This window comes from Temnothorax longispinosus, chromosome 2, assembly GCF_030848805.1.
Source record: "Temnothorax longispinosus isolate EJ_2023e chromosome 2, Tlon_JGU_v1, whole genome shotgun sequence".
In the NCBI taxonomy this organism is placed as follows: domain Eukaryota; kingdom Metazoa; phylum Arthropoda; class Insecta; order Hymenoptera; family Formicidae; genus Temnothorax; species Temnothorax longispinosus.
The window spans coordinates 8318214-8337875 of NC_092359.1; the positions used below are offsets into that span (position 1 = coordinate 8318214).

The window sequence follows — 19662 nt, forward strand, 5'->3', positions numbered from 1 at the left end:
GTCGCCGTCGAATAACAACTCGAGCAGTGCTAAATAATTACGACGCAAATAATAGTGCATAACCCATTATATTATAACAATGCATGATTGCGCTATGTGCATTGCTATCTGTCAAATCTCACATTTTGATGTTTCGCTGCAACGCGAATAATAAAAATAAGCAATCAAATGTCTCCTCATAAAGTATAAACTGTTAGCGGTCTCTGTAGTTTTCTGAAATATTTTATTATTTGTATATATATGTTATTTATTTAATGACAAATAATATTATATATAAAACATAAATATTAATAAATATGTATTATATATATATTTGTATATTAATATATTAAAAAATAATTTGTGAATGATATATTTATTTTCTGTTTATTAAAAAGTAACACAAATTGTTCTGTTAGTTTTGTTGAATATTTCTGAATATTTCTGAATGGGAGAAACTACATTCGTTATTCCGTTTAAAGTCTCTGTTACATTATTATATTATACAAAATCCAATATTTTTGTGTTTGCCGTGAGTTTGCTTTTTTATTTAAGAACATATTTGAATAAACCGATTTGCAATAATCAAGTCTCTATAACTCTAGGTCGAAAGGCCGCGTGTATTCAGTCAGCAACTAATTATTGATCAATGACTGGTAAACTTATTATTGCGTCTTGCGCAAATATCTAATTGGCGCTGAAGTTGTGTAAGTTCAACAATCTATCGATTGGACTACGCTGCTGATCGAACATGTTCAAAATTAACAATACGACCGATACGTCACAACAAATATCCAAATGTGTATCAAATGTTGTCTGTTTTCTACTGGAATACATACTACTCGAATCCAAGTCCTACAGAGCGTCCCGGAAGAAAATGCAAAAATAATTTTACCAATAGATCTTGTGACGGAGAGTCTTTTTTTTTATTATTATTTTTTCTTAACTTTAGAATCCATTGGCAAAAGCGTTTCCTTCCGGGATACATCGCGTAGTAAAGTGCCTACCGAATTGTACAAACGACACGAATCCATACTCTTTTGCAGCCTGACAAACGAAATAAACTTTTGACGCATACAGGATACTATAGGTTCGCGGGTGTTTACGGCCGAGCGAAAATTTTACGTTGGTATCAAACGGCTCTTTCGGGTGAACCGAGGAGATTCCTTTCTATTTACAAAAATCCGTAAGCTCTCACAGTTAATTGTCCGCCTTGCGTAGCGCTTCTTCCGCCTTCACTCTCAGCACTTCCGCGCTCTGCTTCCTGATCTCGTCGTCGGACGACGCCGAATCCTCCTCCCTGTCGTTCTTCGAGCTCAGGTTCTGCGGTATGCTCTGCACCCCGAGATTCAGGGGGTGCCCGTGCAAGTGGCCGCCCAGGGAGTGACCGTTCACGTTGCTGTGGTTCAGCGACGAGCTCGGGTTCAGGCCGACCGGGAGCATCGTGCCGAGGGACGCCAGGTTCTGCGGCAACGGCAGGCCGATGTATTGCGACAGGAGGGCGTGCAACGGCGGCAGCTTGGGCGCGCTCGGTGGCCAGGGCGACGGGAATACCGGAGGTATGAACCAGGGAAACGCGCCCGTCGGCGGACCCGAGGAATCCGCGCCGGGAACGCCGCTGGCCGTTTGCAGCAGCCGCGCGTGAAGAGACAGCTCGTTAACACCTGTAAACAGGATTCGACCAGCTTGCTTACTCCTTTGACGCTGCTTCAGATTCTGATATGGAGAAAACTGTATCGACTTCGTTTGTGAGCAATCTACGCTATATCTACTTTAGAAATCCATTTTCTTTCTCTACCTTTATTTTTTTTCCAGACTAGAGAGTGTGGAAAGGATTTGTTATATTATTTTTAAAGAGTGTTAATACGCAGAAGAAATTTAGGATTCTTGTAACGCGGTTGGAAATACGTAATTATTATGTGATATTGAAATACTACAATGCTGAAGTCATTAGATTCTTTTCACTGCTAATATCGCACGTTCGATGTACAAGCTTTATCCGCAAAGCGTCTCATGAAAAAATAATCGGCCAGGTTTCTGTTTTATATCATTCGCACGTGATGGCTGCGACGAGCGACACTAAAATTAGACGTAATTGTCGTCGATTGCATCTACCCTTTATAACTTGCGCCCTATCGTTCTCTCTTGCGTATATTAGCGACCGTAACACACGTGTTACTGTTACTGCAAAGCAAGGGAGCAATGGTGATGGAAAACGAGCATTCGCGATTACTTCACTATTAGAAGGAAATAGAATGAAGAGAATTAAAAAAAAGACATTAATCCATGCACTGTTGCGAAAAAAACAGAAAAGAAAAATACAAACCAATTTCTAACTCGAAAAATCTTTCTATTTTACTGAAACACTTTAGAATAACAATTATGCAACACGGCAAAAAATATTTAAACCGTATTACATTTCAAGAAATTTTGTAAAATAAAATATCTGATGTCTAATAATTAACAATTGCAAGACACAGTTTTTCTTACTAAAGGTTTCCTTTTTTGCTTCTGTCAAAAATAGTATTGTCTCCACGAGCAATTTTAATTTTTTTATATACAATTAGACTCACCTCCTTGCTCGACGTGCATGAAACTCGTATCTCTGCCCAAAGCCTTTTCCTTCTTGCGCCATTTTGCACGTCGATTTTGAAACCACACCTAAAACAAAGAGAAATACTTTGTAGAGTAAATATTCAGCACGATCTCTTTATATTAATTAGCATTAAAGATATTAAGCAATTATTGCAAAATAATTTTTTAGAATACTTTAAAGAAAATATTATTATAATTTCAACTGATTATGAATTATCGAAATACCAGATGTACGTCATGAAGATCCAAAATTAGCAGGAAAGGGAAGCCCATGAGAACCCCAGACGCGCGTATCAGAGCGGCCAACAACAAAAGCTTGCTCTCGAGGTTGATTAAGCTAATTGTTAACAATTATCCTGATTTCCTTCGTACCCCTGAGTACTAGCAACCCCTGCCTCCGGCTCTCTATTCTCGTCTACCCCTGACGACCCTATCGCTGGTCCGGTTGCCGTATAAATACTTTCGCTTTCCATCCGAGCTATTCTGAATTTTTGTGGGTACCAGAAGAGGGGGTGAAAGAGAAAAGAAAAAGAAAAAAATAGAGAAAAAAGAAAGAACATTTTATTATATCTTTATTCTCACAGAAAGAAAACTGAATCATATACATATATAAAATATAAAAAATGTAAATATATATATATTTAAATATGTAAAAAACATAGCCATGGATAAATATAGATAAACTGAACAGAAAATGAATACTTAAGCACATACTAAATTATTTAGCAGTTTTACATAATTAATATTATAAATAATATAAGAGATTAAAATTAACAAGTGACAAAGAAAAAGTGGGCTTCGAGAGTCAAACGCGGTGAGCTGTGCGTGAGTTAACGTTATGTAACATTTAATTCTATACAAAGTTATAAATCGTAACAATTGAATTTTACATAACGTTAACTCATGCACAGCTAATCGAGTTTAACTTTCAAAGCCCACTTTTTCCTTGTTACCTGGTTAATTTTAATATCGAGAGTCTTTAGTTAATTATCCATTTAATAGAAGATTAAATTTATTAATAGTAAAATTAAGGTCGCATACTCTTTCGCATCTGAATAGTTTGTTAGTCTTTTCTTCGGAGAAGGCGCGAAAGATTACGGTTTATCGTATACGCGACGACATTAATTATAACTTACTTTTGAAAACCAAATGAAATTATGACTTATGGCAGGCCGTTGGATCGAGACAAATTAGCGAGTTAGTTCGGCCGGGTTGCGAAATAAAATCAAGGCAACGTGAGAAAATCGAGGGTGCACTGCCAGGGAGAAGGAAGTGGCATCGAGGAAGAGAAGAGAGGAATAACGTTGAAGCGAGGGAAAGAGGTCAGCGTTGCGAGACCGGAGAAGGGAGGGGCAGGAAATTCAATTGCCTAATTGCTGTTAATTATTTAATCGCTCCTGAATAGCCTCTAACGCTTAAGTGCTCGCAAACCTTGCGTCATTTAAGCGACCCACCGCGAACTCGAAAGTTTGCAACGCCGACGCGTTTCCATAACTCTACCTCATTAATCTCTCGAACCATTTACCATAGAAATCGGCAATGTTTCCGCAATCTGTACATCGATCAACGTCGAATTTGGAACTCTTAGATATACCTTCAATTGAACCTTCGATATGATCTCTCTATTAAACTTTTAACCAATTTTTTTCTAAATTAACATAAAGTTATCTTTTAAAAGAGGAAGATTCTTAAAGAACTCTTTTTTTAAAGAACATATTGTTTATTAAGAAAAGACATTGTCTTCTTAACGCAGTGGAGTAATTCGCGAAAATCGCACCGCGACGACCATGGTAGCCTATAAAAATTCCATCCAGAGTGTCCGGCGGTGGCAAATCTGCCGGGGTGTAGGAAACGTCAGAAACGACTCGCGATTGCATTACCATACGCGCCCGATCGTCGATACATCGGCCAGCCGTTAATACCGAAAAATGGGGTAATTTCGCATCTAGAATCGGCGCGTGAGTGGAGGCGGGGGGAGGGGAGGGGTGCGCGAGGGGGGTACTGGAGGATTTCCTAGATTGAAATAAAGTGGCCGTGGCACCACTGTGCGCCGCGGCGGATCATTTAGCGGTTTTGTCGAGCGACGGCCAATTGCCGGCATTGTCGCTCCGCTGTACCACAATGGGCCAATCGGAATGTTCTCTGTCTCTTTTCAGCATCATCGCCACCCTTCCGCCGGCGGCACCACGCAATCCTTCGCACTCTCACCCACGGTTATATACATGCAGAAAGTACGTGTACAAGTGTGCGTGCGCGCCTCCTCTAAAATTGTCGACAGTTTCTTTGTCGTATACGTCGGAATAAAACAATCGAATCGGGTGATTCGATTCAAGAACGCACCGATTCAAGAGTATTTCTTGAAAGGAAATCGATAAGAGGTTCTTTCTTTATCTGATATTCGTTAAGGATTGTGTTGCGACGTTATAATGTATTCATTTCGATACTCATTTACGTATAAATACCGTTTATGCATGTTAATTTCACCAGCACTCGAGCGAATTATCGTTACCATTTCGCAAATAATTGTTTACTGATGTAATTTAATTTATTTACTCTATACATAACGTCATTCATTTATAATTGCAAAACTGAATTATTTCTTACGTTCCAAAATTAATCTGCTTTTACAGTGCATATATTAAAAAGAGATATATGAAGGGGGAGTACAAATTATCGTGAAACAATGTATACCACGTTATCATGGATTGAACTACAACCCCATCGCTGCAACGTACTTGAATTTTCAAGGACGCCGGTTTAAAGTAATTCCAAAGCAGATTACTAGTCTGCACGAGAGGCAGCCCTTCTTCTATAAAATTAATCATCGAATTCGGGGCGTAGTGTATGTTTCGCAAAATTACAGATGGAAAACGCAGCACGAAATTTTGCGACACAATAGTCTCTAATTAGTTAAGTGACTAGTGCCTTGAGGCTGAGTCGCCAAAGCGCAATTCTGCAAGCGCTCGAGGATGCTTGACGTTCCTCAAACCTTCGCAAAATCTATGTATAAATCGATCCTCGTGAAAATTGCACGTGCAGAAAATCAGTTTACGCTATTGTGCATTAATCTCTATACTATATCGCTATACTAGAATCACTTTATCGCGACGAAGAAATGTAAAAAACTAATTCTTTGTGAATTATGAAATAAATTTAAATCTGTAATTATGAGTAACAAAGTATCCTAATAGTTATTTAAATATGTTTTGTCATGAACGTTATTACAATACAGCATTTTTTGCTTATATGAATTATTGCATCATTGCCTCGAATTCTTTTGACAATCTCCATATTTAACATCAAAATTACGTGCGAGCAACGAGTTAGCCTTTTAAATTTCATTCCGCTGACCGAATCTAAAACTCGTCATTAAAACTACTTACGAAACTTGCCACTATCAAATGAGCAAAACTCAGCGACACTCGCGTGCCTCTCAGGCTTTGTGAATTCGTCCAGTCAAAGCAACGAAAGGTTAATTATACTTCTGCAACTGTCTGGTAAAATCTGGCCGGACTTCTTTACCTCATTCGCCTCAAGCCGCATTTGTGGAATATTTGAATCAGTCATTGCGAGATATGGGCATAAGCTAATCTTTTGGAAGTACATAATAATCGAGAGTGTCGCGACTATTTTATTCTAATAAAACACGATATTCAATAACTGAAAAGACAATAGGAATACGAGACACCCGTTGTCTCTTTTTGAGCTATAATATTTATAACATTTAAATTTGCTGCATCTGTTCTATTTATAATTTATACCTCTTGCATTTTATCCCCGCAATATAGAAAAGAAAATTTTAAACATTTATGTAAATTACTCAAAATCTTCCCATATCTATCCCATATCCCACATATCTCTCTTTTCTCAAATTAAGAACCCACGTACCTTAAAAATTTCTAGTTTACTTTATATTTTTACCTTCCTATCTAAATATTTGCAAGAATTTTACTTATTTCTGCAATATCTGTCCTCTCATGGGCTTATGATCCTTTCTGCAATGATTGAATTCGTGAAAAGCACCTGTACTCTGGCTTCCGATAGGTCCAGTCTCATCGCCAGCTCCTCCCTGGTAAACACATCCGGGTACTGCGTATTCCCGAAGGCCTTCTCGAGTTCGTGCAGCTGATAGGTCGTGAAAGTCGTTCGCGATCTTCGCACCTTGCGCGGTCGGTCGGATTCACCCAGATTCAAGGGATCGTGCAGCGCGTCGTTGATCTGATGATCGCTCAGGTGACCGAGCTCCGTATCGCCACCATCAACCACAGCGTCAGACGACGTCGCGTGGTCTGAAATCAACAATACGCAACTTCTAAAGCGCAATTTCTCTCTTCTATTTTATCTCAATGCGATTTTCTCAAAGAATACTATCTAACACAAGATTTCGACAAAGAATATTTATTAATAATATTAATAATATAATTTTAAATAATAAAAGAGTTGCGCTAAATAAATTCTCTCATAAGTATTATTATTTTATATAAAATTTCTAAAACATACATCATTTTTATACCGTAGACATATGCGTGCCAAACGTGTAATGCACGCTGTAGTGTGACATTGGGATCAAATTTTGGAGGAACTTGTATAAGTAATCGAAAAGGAGAACTTTCCGTTCCGTAAGACGCGAGAATTTGTAATCCTCGAAATTTATTTGGCGCATCCTCGCCCTGTTAAACGGGCGTATACGTCAAACGGTACGTCCGATACTTGAGCGCGGGAAGCGATCGGGAGGCGATTAAGCCATATCGCTCGCGTTGCCAAAACGAAATTGTCGTTTTGCCTGATATGCCAACTCTGGCGGCGGCGGTGGTAGCGGCGGGGAGATACGGGCGCAATTTCATTTTTAAGCCGCACAACGACCGGTACCGATATAACCGATACGCCGATGACGTCCGATCGGCGGATTTGCCAATTTTTAAGCCTCACCCGGCGCTTTATTCTCTTTTTTTTTTGCACCGCTCCATACATCTGCCCGCGTGTACACGCCCGCGAAATACCCTACAAATGTAAGTGCGCACATTATACGTATGTGCTCGACAGTACTTAAAAGCCGTCGCTGTCAGTGATTAGCAAATATCACGAGTGCATACTGCCCACACCCTACCTCCTCCTCCTTTTTCTCCTGTCTCTCTCTCTCACGATACAGCAACGAGCCTTGCACCCCCCGTGAAACGCGTACCCTTCCCGGCTTTCTGTGATCGCGACCGCCTCGTACCCCCAGTCATATTTCCTACCATGATCACTCGTTCTGTCTTTGCGCGAATATCAACGAGGGTTTAAAGCCTCATTAAAGTAAACTACACGTAGACATAGTCGGATATATAGATTGCCTGATTCGTCTCAGGTGAGAAACCAAATCGCGCGGGATGTCGATTTTAATCGTACATAAAAGATAAGTTTATAAATAACTTCATTTACTGGCGAAGGAAACTATTTGTTTGTTTTTATAAATAACTTTATGATAAAATAGTATAGAATCTTCGCGGAGGTTTTGTAACGATGAATTTATTAATACATTTATGAAATTTTCATTTATATTTTATTTCTCATATTTACAAAAATTTAGATAATTATAGCGACAACGATTATTTCAACGACTTTTGCCATAAAACTTGCAACTCTACAACGGTCAAATCAATACGCGCAAAAATATTCGAAAAACATTCGTGCAATGCGCTTGATATTGCACGAACGCCCAGATAATAACAAATCGGTTGATCTGCATATAATTTCGAAAGGCACTTGACGGCGTTAAAAATAAATTCATCGTAACGAGTTTTAAAAATGGAGCTTGCAGGCAACGAGCCATCGTGCCGTGCGCTTAACGAGATGTCGCGAAGGTATCGTCGAGCGAAAAGTAGCGGAAGTATCTCACAGATTCTCCGCAAAAATACATCGCGGTAATGTCACGGCGAGAGCTATGCGAGCGGTAAAAATCGAGCATCGCGATAAACCTTGTTACCTCTTTGACGCTTGTAAGAAGCGATGATATATTGTATATATACACACGCGCGCAACAAATTGCCGCGCGATTTATTATTCCTCTTGTGAACCCTCCCTTGTGTCGGTAATCTTGAGAACGATACGCGTGATCCTTCTCCGACTTCCTCATCGTCTTTTGCGAGGAGCACCTTTCTATACTTAGGTTCTTTACAAAATATCGCGATGCTTTTTCATGCGGTCAAACTTTTTTATGCGAAGAATTTGGAGTGGCATAAAGCCGGCGCCACGTCTTTCTCCTTGAAAAAGAAAACAACGTTATCAAAATCCGTCAGTTATGTGAGAAAATCTTCAAATTCATTTTATTTTATCTCGCGCAGCGGTTATATTTTATAATATAAATGGAGGAAATTAAGTCTGCGTGGTGTAAATAACTCGAACATTCGCCGATCTATTGATGAAACCCATCACATGGACTGCGCCCTCATTACTACCCGCGAACTAGGCTAATTATTAATTAGCTAACTACATGTAGCGTTTTAGATTAATATACCTATTATAATTGGATAACGATCTGAGACCGAAGCAGCAATTTAACTACAAAGCTACATCTCCGTCTGCATCCGCTTACATGCACATATACTCAGACTAAATTTCATATTAAATTATAATCCGCTTCGTAAACGTTTCCCTCGAAATCACTTTGCGTTACGTTGTACTACATCTTCGAAACATAGTGTCCAGTTTAATAAATAAAATCTATCTCATTAAATGTTAAATAGAATTCCGATTAATTTTTGTCATGGATAAATTAGATGGCTCCGAATATTCCTCGTTAATCAACTGGCAAATCATTTAGCAAACATTTAAATAATGTCATTTATTTCATTTGCGCAGTGTAAATTTAAAATAATGGACTTAAATACGGCCTAAAAAGAATATTGTTTCAATCCCTTTTTAGTGAGAATATTCCAGAACTACACAGAAGCCTCTCTTATTTCAGATATTTAAGTACCCAAACAAATGACCATAATACAAATTAATCATATCAAAAACTGCCTGCGCCAGGTACTTCGTTTTCTTTTTCTCTGGCCCCTCGTTAACTTAGTTTCCTCGTAACTCAAATTTCTGCCATTCTGAGCACTTCAATTTAACAAATTCAATCGGCAACATGGTAACCTTTTCGAATAACCGTAATAAGGCCGTACGAAAAGGTTTTACGATTATCCACCCCTGCACGTACATCCTTTTACGCGTCTCCGCGCGGACTAATTAGACAAGCATTTACTACTCGTGCGTAATAATGCTAATCCTACTTTTCGATGTCGATACATAGCCAGCAGTTGTGATAGGATGAACCGAGATACGATTGAAAACGTATGCACGCCGCCGGCGGCGCACGGTATGCACGCGTGTGCGTGCACGCGCGGAAGCCCGCGCGCACGCACGCACGCACGTATACATATACGCGTGTAGAGAGAGGCATCGTCGTACTAATCCAAGCTGAATAGAGAGATTTCAATGTTTTTATGCTGAGGCACAATGGAGTACCCACTTGATGCTTAGCTCTCCACTGCTTTTTATTAAATCTACGATGCGCCGACGCCTGATGTGGACCAGGCGACTGGGGCAGGGTAGGGATGGCCGAGAGGGTGAGACGCGCAGAGCGAAATTAAAAATTTATTTACCGTGCCGATCGCGGGCACATGTCGCGAATCATCACATCGTGAGGCGCCAAAGGAATCGCCTGCAGTCATGAAGTCATAGATGAAAACACCCGCGTAATTGTATAGAGATTAAGGGGAATCGCAACAATTCATAAAATACGGACTAATAAATTTTAACAATTGATAAAAGATATTAATAAAGAGAATAGTCATGGTAATCAGTCGATGTAATTTATCATATTTCAGCAAAGGCTTTGATTTTATATTATGTTGTGTATCTAAACGCGTTATTACGTAGCCCTTTGAACGACAATATGATCCTTTTTCCTGGAAGATTGTATTATCTTAAAGTGTTATTCCTATAATTGCATCGTGTCCATAAGCATATCTTAAGCACTCATTATATATTATTACGTACGCGGAAATTTCAAAAGTATAAGAAATCTTCTTTTCGAAAAAATTGTTATTAATTCATGGAAATTGTTAATTTTTTTATTCAGATTTGTAATACCTAAGAATATTGAGAAACACAGAACTTATTTTTGTCACGCTAGGATTTACTCGAAGCGTTAACATGGTCAAATTTTTCTGACATTTTGTTCAGTCTTTATTTCTTCTCGAACTGCACAAATTAAAGAAGAGAAAACAGGAGCTTAGGTCCAAGGACAAACATATATTTATGGGCCAGACAAATCTTGTTTTGACAATAATTAGAGGATAATGGAAATGTTTTTGTACGACCAGACAGGTTCGGAATGATCATCTTCCCGATAGACCGCCCTATGCGCCTACGCGCCTATGCATCTATGCGGATTATGCGCCTAAGCGTTAAGCGTTAAAAGGGATTTGCGATCCGTTCAGTCGACGAAATATACTTTCGTGAGACAGGAGCGGATTATAAGTGGCCGAGGACTTTACGCTGAAAATCTAATAAAGTCCTTAAAAGGACTTACGTTAATACGCCGGCCACGAGTGTTCCACGGGATAAAACGCGACGAGACTATGTTTTCAAAAAAAATATTGTAAAACGCGCGCGTTTATGAAAATTTATAAAATGCAAGCCCCTTAGGAATCCCATATAAAAATGCATGGCATAAAATACGCTTAAGTTTAGAGAGAAGATATTTGTTTTGAATATACTGGAGTAATATGCGAGTAAATAGACACGTCATTATTTAAATATTATGTGTACATTTATATCTGAATAAAAAGTATAGATAATATAAAATATGTTAGATTAATAATATTTGGTAATATTGCATATTGACTCAAATAAGGATGCGATTTCATGATTTTATAATCCGAATTTAATAATTTATGCAATGAAAAGTCTGTTCACCTACATTTATAAAAATTATCACAAAATTGTCGAACATTTACGTATAATAAAATAAATATTTATGTAATATATATATATATATATATTTCCATGTTGCATATCTTTTCACTCTCTTTTTCTCTCTCTTTCTCTTTCGTGTACATATAATATGATAAAAATAGTGATATAACAATAAAATATCTACAGCCACAAAATATCTACAATTATTATGGCAAATATAAATATATATACAATAATCATACACTAATGCTTTTAGAATTGGCCATGAATAATAATGGATACATAAATCGACTCATCTGAGAATGTACAAACATTGCAAGTACATATAAATTGCACTTCTAATAATTTATACATTTATTATAATATCCAGAACATTGTTCGTACGATTATTTCGTACTTGCACGCTACGTGTAACATTTCTATATTTGTACACCGCACAAAGAGACAGTATACGCGTCGAGTATATATATGCGATGTTTGCGTGTCGTAACGTCGTACCGTAAATTCGCGTTACAGCAGTTATCACTGATCGCATATAAATAAAAAACTAAGTAAATCTTCTAGTAAAATATATTCTTCATAAAAAATGAAAAATCCAAGATAAAAGCATCATCGAGCTGATCATTTTAGATTGTAACATTGAAAACAATGTTACCCTTCAATCGTTGCAATTAAAATCTATCGCAATCTAAAAATCAGAATCATCAGAGAACGATCACTTGCATATATCCGTAATCAACACGTGTATAAATCTAATAAGAAAGCTGTTTGCTATGCTATTCTGCCACCTTCTTAAAGCCAACTTTTCAACAGAAGTGTCAAAAAGAACATTATTTATCGCATTTGTTTAATTTTAAGTGGTCATTAAACTGGTCATCACACAAATAATAATTTTATTTAATTAAAATTTACTTAAAATTAAATGTTTAAGTTAATTACAGATGTAATTAAGTTATTAAAGTAATTAATACTTTTTATTACTTTTTTGAAGCTTAATAGCCATCAGAAATAGCGTCTTATGTTCAATAGTTTATGACGTAAATTATCGATCTTCCAATGGTTTCTTATTGAGACGATATTATTATATGAAAAAATGACTTACATTGTGCAATAAAAGGTAAAAGCGTGTTCGTGGTTCGTGCATTTAATAAAAACGTGGGGCAGCGATCGCGTCGTATTGTTTTGTTTGCCTATAAAGCCACGGCTGTGGCTTAGCCAGTATACGTAACAATGTAGTTCTTTAAACTTGATAATATGATTTATCACGCCATGACGATTCTGCAAAAGTGAATGCATCGAAACAATCCGCCGTTCGTGCGGTCTCTTCGCAACCTAATCACGTGCATGGCACTCGCGTGTCGCAATATACCGTGTAGTAAATTCACGTTACACCGATCGTCGCCACAGATTCTGTAACCCGCGACGACCTAATTACGTTACGTTGCCTTTAATCATATAACAATCCTAAGGTTAACGGCGTATTCCTATGAGATTCGTATCTTTTCTTTACCGTGCCGTTTGCAATTCTTTCAATCTACAGTTGAAGTTAAATTTCTCAACTCTTTTGAGATTAAAATAAATTTAATTTTTTTTTATTTATTATTTACACATTGGTACGTTCTCTGTTACAAACAGAAAAAATTATAAAAAAAATAAAATTGTCCGTAAATTTGTATTTTTCTTTCATCGAAGGAACTAAAACGGAAAATCCCTGGCATTGAAGATTAAAAATTATAACTTACAAATTAAAATAAATATACAGAGATACATTTATTCTAATTTATTAGTTATAAACATTTATCTTTATATTATCATTTATAATTAATTTTTTTAATTCGTGTACTTTTAAAGAAAAGATAAATAAATCTCTGATAAAGAAAATATATCCCCTATAAAGATATTTTCTAAGACTATTTACCACGCAATCAGATATCAAAATGAGGTCATCTTTAATGACTTCGATAACTAGCTGATTGTTATATGGATAATTACCGTATAACGAATGTTTTATCAAATAATAATCGCATTTCAGCGGCGTTATATCATCGTAAAATGTATACGAAAATAATAAATAAGGTGAAACAGAAAAAGGTGAAAATTTTATTTAAAACTTTCTTTAATGATTCCCACCTCAAATCGAAAGTTAGTAAGTATTCTGTTTTCATCTTATATGGCGTAAACCTCTTCCGAACTTTAATAAATAAAAGTTTGCAATGCTGTCTGTTTATTCGTTATTTATGCGAGTGTTTGTCCAGCCTATTTTATTACAGTGAAAAAAGAGAGCGTACTTGCAGGTATCAAGGTAATAAAATCTGTAATGGAGTTCCTTGTTGACAAGTCAAGTATTCCGAGAGCGAGTGAAATTATCAATCTTACGGCGATTACGATCGTTTCGTGAAAGAAAACATGATTATATCATTATATTAAACGCGTTGTAAATTTCAATCAGAATACATACAATCGATCAGTTAATGAACAGCCAAAAAAAATATTTGTAAATGTATTTATTTATATATATAAAGGTATGAATAGAAACGATAGGTCAGAGATAAAAGAAAATGAAATTAACAAAATTATTAAAGTTAAACGACATTAAATAGCAAGTTTTTTGTCTTTGAGATTTTACTATTGCTATGTAAGTAAAAGTAAACAGCACTTTATACAATGCGAAATAATAAACAATGAAATGTGATAAAGAATAAAATACTTTATCAATCATAAATATCTACGATGAAAATCATTATTGACTATAACAATGATTAAAAACAATGATTAAAAACAAAACATTTGTGTATTAAACTTTAACTTTGTCAGAGCAAAAATTAGAATTACATTGCAGAAATTTACGTTTAACTTTATTTGAATTAACAACTGTTTGTTTTGTTTCTCAAAATTTTGTTTTTAGTAAATATAGATAATTATACGTAATAGAACACTAAATGTATTTTTAATTAGAATTTCAACATTTTGATTTGTAAATGTAATCAAAATAAAATGTGTACTTATTTATTCGTTATTCTATTAATATGAAAAGTAGTTTTATAATTAAGAAAATTATGTTAGTTAACATAGAACATAGAGAGCTTCTGAATGATTGACAAGTCCACTCATAGAAATAACTTGCGCGCGTTTCTCGAAAAAAAGAAAGAAAGACACTTTGCCGTACCTTCGTCCTTGGCGTGACCCAATATCTGATCGATGCTGTACACATTTCTCTTCTGATTATAAGTCTGAGCCATATCTGAGAGGCAGGAGTCGTTCGTCTTCGAAGAAATCACTGACGTAAGCTCCCGCGATTCGCAAATAAATCGCAATACGAAAAACGGCAGTCCTTGATCCACGAAAATCACTTGCAAATCATAGATTCTCTCGTCCCGGGTGGCACGCGCGCAAATTGAATCTGCCGCCGAGTCGAGTGCGGTCCAGGCGGAAGAGGGTGCGCGAAAGGAAACGAGCGAACGAAAGAAAGATAGGGAATGAGGAGAGACAGGAGGAATGCCGAACCTCGTTCTCCACCTTCTCGACGGAAAATGCGTCAATCGACGGCGCACCACGCACTGGCTCGTCGGACATGAAAGCAGCCCTTAATATCGCGTACACCAGCCCCACCTTGCAACCCCTAACACCGCCATATTAGCCCCTCGGCCAATGGGAGCGCGTGCTTTTCACCCAAAGCCACCCCGTAATCGGAGGCTGAATGAAGCCTGGGCGGGGAATATTTTGCCCTTTCCGCGTAAATCCCCGGATTTTTTCTGGTCCCCCTACCCGTCTCACCCTTCCCTCCCTGTCCGTCCGCCCTCTTGCCGTCTCTTTTCGCTCTTCCAGCTCTTTCCTCTCCTTCTACATTCGATCCATCGACCTACGCTCATCTTCTTCGTCGCTTCTATCTTCTTCCTTCGCCCTGTGCGGTCCCGGTATCACTTCCTTTCTCCGTTCCTTATTTTCTTTTCTCGCGGATTTATTCCACCTGTCATTCGTACCCGTCATTTTCTTATGTGTTTTCCTTTCCCTTTTCCTTTTGACACGCGAAATTTTGACAGGTTACGGATAATTTGATTATGATGATGTCTCATTACATAATTCTATTCTCCATCAAGAATCTTATTATATAATTATAATCTTAATTTTATTTCATGCTACTATAAATTGTCACGTGTGATAAAATGCGACACTTTATTTTTATGAAAGAGAGAAAATAACATTATCTTCTTTTGAAAGATAAATTTAACAGCTGAATTCTGAGCAATTTATTAAAAAGAAACAAATAATGCGTTACTCATTGACAAGTACATAAATATTACATAATATTATAAGACAATATAATAAATTCTTCCAATACACATCAAATCTTTTTTTATATATTTACTGAAGAAGAAATGGAATCTCTTTTACGGATTATTTCTACGTCGCTCGAGGCGACTACAGACATTCTTGGAAAAATTGTCGAAAAATGGTCCTCTAAGAGGTCTTTTAAGCATTCTTCTGAACTGCAACCTGTTTTGACTCTTGTCTGTCTCGCTTATCTGATTGTGCGCTATGATTTAGCTCGAAACTTTTTCAACTCTATTTTTGTTACTTTCAGCGTAGATAAGTAACACGTAGTCCCACACACACACACACGCGCGCGCGCGCACACACGCCCACACACATAACCTTAGATGTAAAATTTACAAAGTATTTATAGTGCAGAAACATGCTGTTTTGGTTTGCGATTTTATCTTATATATTGAAAGTTTTTCTTAGGTAAAAACGTCTTCTCGATAATGCGGAATTAATGACAAAAATACCTGAAAGGTATTTTGAATTATCTCGCAATGTAAACATGTAACAATAAAACAAAATTCTAAGGGACATTTTGCAAGGCCTATCTTCTCTGAATCTACGAAAAATGTGATTTGTATATATATGTGTCTCGTTAACTCACCAGACTGGTTTCTAAGACATTTTTTGAACGAAGCAATCCCTTAAATCAATATAGAAATCTAGACACGTATTATAGAATTTTTCGGAATGGATTCCGAAATTGTGTTTTCCCTAGAAAACACAATAGAAATTTTGGAAATAGCTAAACAATTCCGATTGGAATCCATTCCGAAAAATTCCGTAATACGTGAAATCATGACATTTCACTATGACTGTGAGAATCTATTTCTAAACCAGTGCAAATCCAAAGAAACATTCCACATGTTGTTAATTTAAAGAAGAGCTAGTTAAGAGTATCGCGTTTTATAAATTACAAATTGTGTATTTTTTGTTTAATCGCTTCTCTTTGTTTAATCACAGTACCGATTATAAACCATGCCGTGCAGCGCTCGAGAAGTAGCCTTCCCCTCCAAATATTTCGCAGAAGAAAATCATCGAATATTGAAAATTACTTAAAAGACATAGGTAATATTAATTTCTTTGTTGAAGATTTATCAATACAGTTTGTCTTGTCGCGAGTCCGTGCGCGACTTGGTGGTTCGATAAAACGAGGTATCGAATCTCCGCATTGATTTGGTTGTACAGAATGTTTGCCGCCATCTGTATAAAGGCGTGGGTGTTCGATCTCGTCCCTGCTTGCCTCATAGTCGGCTTTATCATGCAAATATAGTATCGATACTCGGTTGTTGTGACGATAAAAAATAGATTTCTCAAAGTACTACTCCGATATGACTAATAAAGCCGTCAAATAAAATCACAGAAATACATGATACTTATATCGTCAGATATTATACTAATATACATGCATGTATAAATATCTTAAATAAAATTTATTTTTATATACTGAATGAATACAAATTCAAATATATATTTTTTAAGGCATTTATGCCCATCATTAGAAAAAAACATCTTTATCTTCACAAGTCACACAGGCATTGAAATAGACGTTGACAAAAAATGTTTTAGAAGGTCACAATATAATACTTTATTATAGAAAAGATACAGGATTTTTTGTAAATAAGATAATATAGATGAGATAAACTCTCCGAATAACAGAGTGTCCTTTAGAGACTGTAAAAAAAATTGTATACGAAAAGATAATCTGTTAATGTAATCCTAAAATCGGATTACCGGAGGTAAATTTGAACTGACAAGTTTTTCTAAAACTTTAAGACTTTCAACTTGCGTATATTCCTAAAAATTTTGAATTTATGAATATTATACATATTAAATTTTTATATTTTGCGAATTACGTAAAAAGGAAATCAATGTAATTCCGTCAATAAAATTACTCAACTGGTCACCATAACTGCACTGACTTCTCATTTTTGCTAAATATGCACGACTGTATTGCGAATCGCGTCAAGATATAATTTTAATAATCGCAATATAAGTTTTTTTCAAATAGTTTTATCTCTGTTTAGATTTTCAAGGGACTCCACAGAGCCTGCTAAACAAACTAAGTGCGCATACATTTATTCATATTGCATAAATACGATTCGCATCTGTTTTCAATAATTTGCGGTGACGAACGTTTTGAAAAATCATAACGTATTTATAGAATCATAAAGAATTACGTAATTACGGTGTTGAAATGTATTATACAGATTTTTAACACGCTCATCGCCGTAAGCTCATCCCTTTCTGAAACACTTTAATCCTTAACGCACGATTTCTCCGCAACTCCCATCGTAAATAAAGGAGTCATTTCGCGAATTAAGTGAGCAAAAATTAAATAACCTCATACGTTTGCATATCCAGAATGATTACAGCATCGTTCGGCTCCTCATTTGCGCGGATTCATGCCGGGATGTATAAAACCGATGTTGCCGTGCACATTCGCGCGCGCCAAACGGTCTCCCTTTCTCTCTCTCTTTCTCTCCCTTTCTCTTTCTCTTTACTCCGTTTATCCTATAAAAGTCAGCAGTTCTTGGAGCTCGGTTTATCCGACGAGCGGCGTGCCAGCCGACAAAGCCCGGTTGCGCCTCGGGGGCCAATAACGCGACGCCCCTGATATACAACCACGAAAGAGCGGCGCAAACCCCTTCGCCACCCCTTGCCACCGTCGCGTGGCGACTTTCCCGTGTCTGCTAAATCACGTTGTTGTCATCTCCGAAAGTGATCCACCTCCGTGACGACAGAAAAGAAAAGCGGCAATCTCCACCCGCTGGAAATATCGCAAAAAACGTTTTCGCTAAAAGACTACAAAAGATTCGCATGTTGCGTCTGTATAATTTGTTGTAAAAATTTATAAGACATTTTGTGAAGGTACATGTCAAAGAATGGAGTATTGGTCCAATTGATTCATCTAATTAACGATCAAAGTTAGATTGTCGATATTACGAGATGTATTTTATATGACGCAAAATTCTGACGAGAGAAAAAGAAGGAAGAGAATCCATCAATTTTATAACTTGAGCGATAATATTACCAATTAGACTTAATTTTTGTTTGTATATTTTAATTTAAATATTTAAATTCTTCTTTTTAATTTAATTTAATTTTAAAAATATTTTGTGTACAAATTCGTTTTATGCAGTTATATTTTATCATGTAATATTATATGAGACATAGTTATAAAGCTATAATTAATTAGATAATTAACTTTTTTATTTCCGTTTCAACACGTGCCTACGTATAATTTTTTAAGCTCTTTATTTCCTTTGACCGTCGAAATCTAAACCATACGCATTACTTATCTGCGGGATCTCCTCGCTTCGTTTATCTCATAAAATTCAGTGATTCTTCGTTTCATCCGGCGACAACAATACGCGGCGTGGCCTCGGGGGCCAATAACGATGTCCTTGATACTCTGTCCTCTCTTGGAAAATCAGCGTTGAGATTCATTCCCCTTTATGTTGTTGAAAGAAAGCTCGCGTCAATTTAGGACATTATCCCATCGCGTTACCGTTGGGAATTAATTTCGCCATTTGACCACATGTCTCAATGGATCACATAATTTCGAAAATGCACATATGAACGATTAGTATATTTAACGAAACGACATGAAAAATAGTCCCATCAAAACAGTAGAACTGTTTACGACAATATTCATTTATACTATTTATAGCTTAGATAACAGCTCGTCACCCTCGTCTTATTAGACTGTTATATAATTGACTATTGCTTGAATACAGACTCGAGAAAAAATAAAAGCAAAGAGAAAGAAAGCAAGAATACAAGATTCTTATGAAACACATTAATTACACATGTGTA

The 19662-nt window shown here is 36.7% G+C and overlaps 1 protein-coding gene across 2 annotated transcripts; it reads right to left on the reverse strand.

The window, feature by feature from the left end:
- Positions 1-414: 414 nt before the first annotated feature.
- Positions 415-15076, reverse strand: Hbn (aristaless related homeobox homeobrain). Of its 2 annotated transcripts, none has more exons than XM_071770605.1 (4): positions 14690-15076; positions 6604-6863; positions 2553-2640; positions 415-1643 (listed from the first exon to the last, which is right to left on the reverse strand). In XM_071770605.1, the coding sequence occupies exons 1-4, from the start codon at positions 14760-14762 to the stop codon at positions 1180-1182; spliced, it is 885 nt and encodes a 294-aa protein (XP_071626706.1). In that variant the 5' UTR covers positions 14763-15076; the 3' UTR covers positions 415-1179. The 2 variants fall into 2 exon arrangements, with proteins under 2 accessions (XP_071626706.1, XP_071626705.1); XM_071770604.1 differs by having other exon boundaries at positions 6598-6863.
- Between the last annotated feature and the right edge of the window lie 4586 nt (positions 15077-19662).

What these genes read in the sequence shown, in the direction of transcription:
- Hbn (XM_071770604.1), bottom strand. Translation starts at nt 14,762, where the DNA reads ATGGCTCAGACTTATAATCAGAAGAGAAATGTGTACAGCATCGATCAG. An exon ending in GGGTCACGCCAAGGACGAAG is followed by an intron (nt 6,864 to 14,689) that starts GTACGGCAAAGT and finishes TGTTGATTTCAG; the next exon opens with ACCACGCGACGTCGTCTGAC. An exon ending in TATCGGAAGCCAGAGTACAG is followed by an intron (nt 2,641 to 6,597) that starts GTGCTTTTCACG and finishes TCTTTGTTTTAG; the next exon opens with GTGTGGTTTCAAAATCGACG.